General features: G+C 41.1%; 1 protein-coding gene across 1 annotated transcript; it reads right to left on the bottom strand.

Annotated features, from left to right (window-relative positions):
* Positions 1-351: 351 nt before the first annotated feature.
* Positions 352-3,407, bottom strand: sp8b (sp8 transcription factor b). Its single transcript, XM_046847204.1, is given in 3 exon segments — positions 352-1,889; positions 1,892-2,720; positions 3,136-3,407. Coding segments are annotated over 3 exon segments (1,368 nt in total). The 5' UTR covers positions 3,157-3,407; the 3' UTR covers positions 352-1,371.
* Between the last annotated feature and the right edge of the window lie 5,676 nt (positions 3,408-9,083).

Raw genomic sequence — 9,083 nt, 5'->3', positions numbered from 1 at the left:
CCTCAAGATTTTTGTAATTTTGTCAAGATTTTAAATAGCTACCTAAATATTATCCTTCATAAATTAGAAGGAAAATTTAAATAAATAAATCGAATATTCCTGCTTTATGGATTGTGTCATTAAAAATGTTAATTCAATAAAAAATAAATCAGTGGACTGTGTATGTTGAAGACTGGCTGCTTTGGCTGTCCCAAAGTTCTTCGTCCAAAAGAAATGGTTATATACTTTTTTTTGGTGTCTATAACGACAAGTAAATACAACAACTTTTTTATTTTCACTGAAATCATATTTTTGCCTTGTTTTATTTTGTATTTTGACCGGAGAAGACAAATAACTCAGATAAACTGCAGATTGATAGGAAACTGAACTCGTTGCCTTTATTGAGTGGCTTTGAGAAAGAGAGGCATGTTTTTTTTTTAGGAAAAAACGCTAGAGAAATGAGTGTTTCCCTCACATGTGCATGCTGACATAAATGATAAAACCCGATTTAACAGCGAATTCATTTCGGTTTTTCAGTTTTACAGTTTAAAGGTGCGAATCTGTTGGACCGCAAAATATAATTCAGTTGTAAAAAAAAAAAAAAAGAAGTCCAATTAATGGATAAATATGACGACAAAAATGCACTCCCATACAATTTAATATATTTACTAGAGTCAATATGCAACTAAAAATAGCTACTATACAAAATTGTATCTCGGACAATACGTTACCCAAACTTTTACACAGGTATGTAATCCTCTAAACTATTCTATACAGTTTCAATATGTACATTCGTCTTTCAGCAATAGCAAATAAGTAAATTTCATACAAATATTGTCAGCTTTTGTATTTTTCCTGAATAAAGACCAATGTGCGACATATATGCTATGCTATTTTTTCAACATTAAAGAAATTAATTTGAACAAAAGACTTGGCAACATTACACTGGTGTATTCTTAATTCGTGTTACCACGTGAAATTTTTAGGAGTGTTCATGAATAAAGTGCCACTGTTTTATTTTGAGGAAACAGAACAGAAGCGAAACATTGCTGACCCTTTCATTGATTGACATTTCAACACTTCGATTAAACGAATTCGACGGTATCCGAAACGAATCCATTCAAAATGGGCCTTTGGAGCAAATTCGCCTTGTGCCCAGATTTTCCTCAAAAGTTTTTATCTTCTTTCCTGCGACTGTGTGACAGGGTTATGTCCGGGCCAGTGCTGACTTTTTTTTTTTTTTCACGTTACCACAACTTTATGTTTTGACAACGTTATGAAGTGAAACTGGCTCCTCTGTTGTTCTTTATTTTTTTCTAAGTAAACGTCAGGACCTTGTTTGTGAAGGTCATGAACCCTGCCGCTTCCAATCCAGAGTGGTCTTAAGCACTTTTAATCGAGGGAGTTGGCGCGGCCGTTCATATTCTGTGGAAGTGCCTCGGTGGTCTGCAGCAGGTCGGGGGAATTACATGACGGGCTCCCAGGCCCGCTGTGCTCGCTGTCGGTGTCACTGCCCCTTTTTCCGCCGCTGCCGCCGGAGCCTGACCCCGCGGAGCCGCCTGCGCTGTGGGTCTTAACGTGTTTGCTCAGGTGGTCGCTGCGCATGAAGCGCTTGTTGCACACGGGGCACGCAAAGCGCTTCTCGCCCGTGTGCGTGCGCAGATGCCGCTGGAGCTCGTCGGAGCGCGTGAAGCGCTTGCCGCAGAACAGCCAGTTGCACACGAAGGGCCTCTCGCCTGTGTGCCACCGCAGGTGCGCTTTCAGGTGCGACGTCTTGCCGTACACTTTGCCGCAACCGGGGATGTGGCAGCTGTGAAGGCCTTTACGGCGCAAGCTGGCACCCGCAGGTCCCAGACGTTCTGCCTCCTGGCAGTTAGGGCAGTCGCACGTGGCACGGCCCGAGTAGCGCGCGCTGACGACCTGGGCGAGCCGGCTAGTGAGGCAGACGGGGCCGCGCTCAGCATGGCACCTCCTGCGCCGCCCAGGGGAGATGGGCTCGAGTCCGGGTAGGAAGAGAGCACAGGCTTAAAGCCGTCCATGATATGCTGGCCGCCGGTCAGCAGGTGTGGCGACGCGCTTGTGCTAAAAGCAGAGTGACTCAAACCGGAGTAGTCCGAGTTATAGCCGCCCAGCGGCGAATGCAAAGACGATTGGAGTCCTCCTGAGTGCAGCGGGGTCTGCAGCGCGGCGGCACCGTTCGCGTTCTGAACGTCGATCCATCCCGCGCCAACGTCCCACCAGGCGGAAGCGCTTGTGGCACCAACATCGCCCGCAGGCAGTCCCGCGTGCGACGACTTGAACCACGACTCGTACGGGTGCGCAACGCTCATGCGCGGGTAGATGCCCTGCAAGCCGTCTACGCTGGCGTGCACTTTGGAGATGAACACGGGCTGATGGCCGGCATCCTGAGAGGCGCTTGACGCCGGGGGCTGGAACACGGGATAGTCGTTCCCGAGATGGGAGTTGGAGGAGGCGCCCGGTGTCAGGGAAAAGGCGCTGGACGCCGTTGTGCCACTCGCCCCGAACGAGTCCGCCAGAGCGCCACCGTTTCTGGTCACGCCGAAGCTGGAGGATAAACCCGAGCCCAGGCTGCAGCTGCTAGCCGTGGCGCGCTTCCACGGGTGAAATCCCTTGCCAAAGGACGTCGTGTTATCCGAGATCGCGGATGGAGAAGGGCACCCGATTTTGTTGCACGTCGCAGCCAGCATGGCTAAAGGTGTCGAACCTAATCGCGGCTCCTCCTGGAATAAAACAAGTTGAGAGGTGAGTTTACAGACAGCGTTTAACATTTACAGAAAGCTGCAAAACTCTTCTCCTCGCTGCAACAGGCAAAACTATTAGAAGGTAACTGGGATAGTAAGAAGACATACCTGTAGGTTGGATGGTAAAAAAAAAACCTAGGTTAAAACAAGTACTAACTTTAGGCGCCGGCCGAATATATAATTATAAATATTCCAACATGGACGAAATATGATCATGAGAAAAATGGCTCGAATAGAAACCGGGTCGAAAAGAACCTCCGCTTGGATCTGTTCACTTGCTTCCTCAAAACATAATCAAGTGACTGTCTTTCCTTCGCTGACCGAAGTAATTTTAATCCCCTCGGCAGAACAATGGTAGGACTAATTAAACCAGCAAGAAACTCCTTAGACTCACCCCTAGAAGTGAAGTTGCCATCACAAAAGTGCCCTCCTCAGAGGATCTTTTTTATATTTATGAATTAGAGCGCTGTTTTTTTAGAGGTGTGCAATACAATGATGTGGTCCGCCCATTCCAGCACAATTGTAGGCTCTGCTCAGGCTTTGAAGTGCCGCTGTGACCTGAGCGACCAATCAGAGCGGTCGTACTTTCACGCGGCCCGCATTCTAGCGTGAGGTCATCAATAGCGCGCTCCCGACACGTTCCTCCGCCTCCTTCATCCCGCGAGCGGAAGAGCGCGACTTTAATGAGAGGCAGAAATGTTCAGAAAAAGTTGGACTTTGTTTTGTTCCAATAATTTCAGTTGGAGCAATTGGGAAAAGTTGCACGTTCATTTTATTATTATTATTATTATTATTATTATTATTATTATTATTATTATTATTATTATTATTATCTGCATTTAATCTGCTATTTTGGGCATCATAATTGACGCTCGTGTATTGATTGCCTATGATATTTGATTAATGTTTTAATTGGATTTTAATTATTATTATCACACCTAAAACTTTGAACACACCTAAAACTTTTTCCTCTGCAGGTATACGGATTTCATCTAAGAGCAAAATATTTATTTCAAAGTAATTATTTTAAAATAAATCCATGAAGTAAATGTATATAATTGTTTTGAATTTGCTGCATTATAATTTATTCGGCTTGGACCTCAAATCAAACAGTTTATTATCCGTCTTTCGGGTTTTCTTTCTTTCTTTCTTTCTTTTTTAGGTTTCGTTTAAATCAGTCAAAAGTGCAGTAAATAGTGTTAAAACTGAACGCACTTTCTCTCAGGGAACTGGACGACATATATATGAAAATAAAAATGTCTGGTTGTGTATCTGGTTGAACGCGCCCAATTTTTGGATGTAAACTATTTCTCGGCTTCTGTCTGATGTGATAGAGATGCCTCTAATACATTATATCGCCCATGAGGTCGCTGAAGACCAGGATCCTCTCAGGATAATGAGGCAGGAGAGGGAACTCTATTTACATGCAGCCTTGCATGCACGGCATAAATTTCATTTGAATTTCAAATTTAATAAAGCAGGAGGTTTTAATCATGAGAAGTTTTATTTGTTTGATATTAACATTCTTATTGACCGGCTCCGTTGACCAGCCTGTATGGTCATTATAGGACAGCAGGGAAAAAAAAAAGTTAATTAAAACGACCAAGGAGGATTCATCACATCATGGGCCTGAGCCTTGTCGCCTCTTTTATTGCGCTCGGTGATAGATGGCCGATCAGATTCATTTCTCTGTTTCTTCGATTTGCACAACAGTTTGCTTGATTCCCTCTCTAACGATAACGCTAATAGCAAAGCCCCCCAAAACAGAGGGAGAACTGAACGATTTCATAGATTATAAGAGCACGGGGAATTTGCACACACAAAAAAAAGTAGAAGAAGAGCAATCAGAGTTCCCATCTGTAACATATGATTAGACAACCTCGATTTTGATTTTATTCAAACAAAAAAATAAGCACTGAAATTTAATTTAAGAATACAGAAGCTCTAATATGGTATCAAAAATCGACACCAAACTTTACTTCCTCCATCACTGGAGTGTTTTGTGTTGTTGGCAGATATACATAAAACAAACTATACGTTCCACAACCCGACCTTAAAGCCCACTTTTGCTTTAATCTATAAAGCTAATTAAAGGTGCACAAAATGCACCCCCTTAAAATATACAGCCTGGAGATAGAAAGATGGATAGTACCATCTTAACGCCAAAAGGGTAGAATCTGCCTTTACTCTTTCAGAGTACAAATAATATCCGAGCAAAATGCATAGCGTTATACTGTAAATACGCGTGTTTCTATCAATATCTTAAATATGCCCCACCACCACCACCACCGAAACATCGTTTTCATCCATAGAAATAAAGCGTTCAGGTTCGAGCGACTCCAGCTAAACGAGTTTATAAAAAGAAAAATAATTAATCAAAAATATATATTTAGACACAATTATTTCCAAACGACGCACAATGCAGCATTTCCCATAACTCGTCGCACTGCCTTAAATAAAAAAAAAAAAGGACAACATTAAACCTGAATGATCCATAAAGCGCAGCAATGTGCAACAGGGTGCGTGGAGGAGAAGTCGTACCGTGTTTGCGCCCCCAGGCTGCGCCACCGGGTCCGAGCGAGGACGCGCGAGCTCAGAGAATAAACGTTATGTTCGGAAAAAGGCGACTTTAATTAGAGCTATCGGAGTGAGAGAGTGTCTTCTCCTTCCACATCTGACTGAAGGTACTATCTTTCTTCCCTCCTCGTAGTCCCACTATTACTGCTTTTTGTGTTCTAGACACCTGATAAAACACTGGTGTAAGAAAAATCCTGTCGTTCTTAATGTTTTATCTTAAATCAAGGCGATCACTAAAGACTGCCAAGACACATGTGTGACAGAACTAGATCTGGTCCACCTGTGGACAAAAAGGATGCAGGCTCCCCTTTTGAACTGCAGCTACACAGTGAGGAGTGGGACGGAGGAGGGTGCTCAGGTTCCTGTCGGATTGAGCAGATGTTCCCATCTCACTCTTTCTTCTGTCGTGTAAGGGCTGCGTTGCCATTGCGAAATGGAGCTAAAGACAGACACGGCCCATTCGGTGGCTGCAATCATCGCGTTAGTTCTGGCCCAGTGCACGCAAACAAAACCCGCTTCATATCGCTCGCTTGCGCATAAGTGTAGAGGAAGGAAAACAAATGCGCAAGACACAGCAAAAGCACTCTCCTCTCTTCTCCTCTCCTCTCCTCTCCTCTCTCTCTTCTCTTCTCTTCTCTTCTCTTCTCTTCTCTTCTCTTCTCTTCTCTTCTCATTACCTATCCTCTCTTTCCTCCTCTCCTCACTTCTCATCATTTCCTCTCTTCTCTTCTCAACTTCTCTCCTTGCATTTCCTCTCTTATCTTTTCCTCTTATCTCCTCTTTTGCTTCTCTTCTCTTCTCTTCTCTTCTCTTCTCTTCTCTTCTCTTCTCTTCTCTTCTCTTCTCTTCTCTTCTCCTCTGAGCAAAGCGTCACTTCACAAGTTCAAGCATTGCTGTAGTCTGATCTCGTATTAAATAATTAATAGATTGTGACATTTTACACAATTCTCTTAAAAATTGTATTTAAATAGCATCATATAATAGAAAATAACATCATAAATTATAAAGGGTTAACTTTATAAAACATTTTAAGTTAAACATTGACAATAAGGACATTACAACACAGTCATACATAAAAACTCATAAAACCTGTTTGCATGTTTACCAGAGCAGTATGATTAGTTATTAAGTGCAGTCTTATATAAAAATTAATTGCATGAATTTCCTCAGAGATATTCTAAAACTCTCAGCATAATGGCCAGCAACTTTGTTAAATATCATATGGCTACATCTGTTTTCATCGCAACGCAGCACGGTTGTGGCCCCAGCTCTGTCTGTTCAGTAGGAGGTCACAGAGAGAGCGAGCAGATGTCTGTGTGTATGGAGCTGCCAAGTGAGGCCAGGGCAGAGGAGCCTCAGACACAAGAGCCCAAATGGTGTGACAAAGGAGGAGCAGGAAGCATGGCTGTGCCTGGTTGAGCCTCAGAGAGGGCCAGTCCACTGCCAGACACACAGCCCACAGACCCGGAACTGAAACCCACTGGAGGAGAGCCACAGGCCAGGTGATCACTTATAGCTGGGTCACAAACACACAATGACAAATATAAATGTATGGAAATGCTTTAATGATCAGAGAAACACAGACAAGATACACATAAAGTTGAAAATGTGCAAATAAGGATATAAGTTACTAAATAAGCTATATATAAACAACTGATTTATGTGATTGATTCACAAGAACTGTGTAATAGTACAACAACTATATTGTGGGTTAAGATATTAGGATATTATGGGTTAAAACTATAACTGTGCAATAATACAACAAATTGTATATTGTATTAAACCAGTGAATAAGCTTTTGTGACGCTTTTAAAAGTGTTTCTTATGAATCATGCTCACAAGTTCCCCACAAGCTTTATAAGACTGCATGCATACTTTCTCTTCAGTGTTTGTTCTGAATGTTCGAAACAACTGGCTGCCATTCTTGCAGAAAGTTTGGCAGCATTTATTTGTTTCTAATTTTTTTGTACAAGAAAAAAAAGAAACCACCCCCAAAATATTTTTATTACACATTTACACTACTGTTAAGTGAATAAAGAGACACTAGAAAAAATTTTCTTATGTAATGTTTGTTTTTTGTGTTAACAAACCATTGTTCATTCAATTGTTCTTTCTTTTCACTATAAGTGAAAAACCTTGTTTAAAACCTTTTGATGTTTTTAAATAAAGTGTAATAGAATACAAGTATTAGTTTTATAATGCTTTGATGCTGGCAAATGGATAAAAAAATGAAAGAAACTGACACTGTCCATTGAGGAATGAATGAATGCCACATTTTTGCATTCACTTTAAAATTGCGAAGTGTGATCGACACATGCAATGCGATATGCAGCTTTCAATTTTTACAGATTAGTGTATATTCACTGATAAGACTAACAAACTGATATTTGTCTTGTATGAACATGCTCCACTTCCAGGTGACCCATGTACAATATAATCATTCATCCTGATTCAATCAGTACTACGTGGACTCTCTATGGGGGAGGAGGCACCCAGTGGCTAATCATTATACCTAAGCACCTGGACGAGGGTGCATCATGGGCTTTAAAATGTAGTGATGAACATTAACATAAGCCCTGTAATTAAGGAGCAAATGAGATGCTAGCCTAGGATAGCACGAGAGACAATACTCTCATGTGAACAGGACATACGGAAGTAGGGTATTTGGATTAGATGCTATCTGTAGAACGATGTACTGCTAAATCCTCTTATTGTTAGGTTTACGAGGAATGCCCCATGTTGCCTAATTAGTATGCTACTAATCCACTCATCAACACATTCTACATTATTATTATATAAATATATATATATATATATATATATATATATATATATATATATATATATATATATATATATATATATATATATATATATATATTAGTTGGTGAATAACTGCATAATTGGGCAGGTGTGCAGGTGTTCCTTTTAAAGAGACCAGTGTAGATAGATAGATAGATAGATAGATAGATAGATAGATAGATAGATAGATAGATAGATAGATAGATAGATAGATAGATAGATAGATAGATAGATAGATAGATAGATAGATAGATAGATAGATAGATAGAGATACATTTTTCTTTTAATGCTGTAAGTCTACTTGCATCTTTCACTTACATTTTTATCTTACATAAATGTCTTTAGGGGACATTTTCCTGTCACATTACATATTTCTTTAAACCCTATATGCATTTACAATGTACAGTATGTTTTGTATTTTCTTATTCATGCATAAAAGGTATTTGTCTAACAGACTGCATTGTAAGGAGTCACACATTTGTGTGAGAGGGTGTGGCCGACTTATTTGCTGCTGAGCGAGGTCGACAGAAGTGGGCAAGCAAGCTTTTAAAAGGGCCTGGCACAGGTGTAGCAGTGGCACTCGTTGAAGGAAGGCAATGAAGCGCAAACAATCATCTAAATGTCTGTGAGATGAAATGGCTAGTTAACAATCTTTTGACTGCCCTAACCTCTTTGTCAAGGATCGATCGACCAGCTGCCACCTATTGTCAGCTTGGGTGGAAACCCCTTTTCTTGGGAGGTGTGTTTGTGTGTGTGTGTGTGTGTGTGTGTGTGTGTGTGTGTGTGTGTGTGTGTGTGTGTGTGTGTGATAGAGAGAGAGAGAGAGAGAGAGAGAGAGTCCTCTCTGAAGAGATGTTTCTCAGTATATTTCTATAAAACAATGTTCATTTAAAAAAAATAAATCAATTCTTTCAAGAGGACCTTTTTGTAGGATATAATTGGTAAGTGAAGCTTGAAAAAATG

The sequence above is a fragment of the Silurus meridionalis genome, chromosome 4 (genome assembly GCF_014805685.1).
Source record: "Silurus meridionalis isolate SWU-2019-XX chromosome 4, ASM1480568v1, whole genome shotgun sequence".
NCBI lineage: Eukaryota > Metazoa > Chordata > Actinopteri > Siluriformes > Siluridae > Silurus > Silurus meridionalis.
This window is presented reverse-complemented; position numbering and strand designations above follow the sequence as displayed.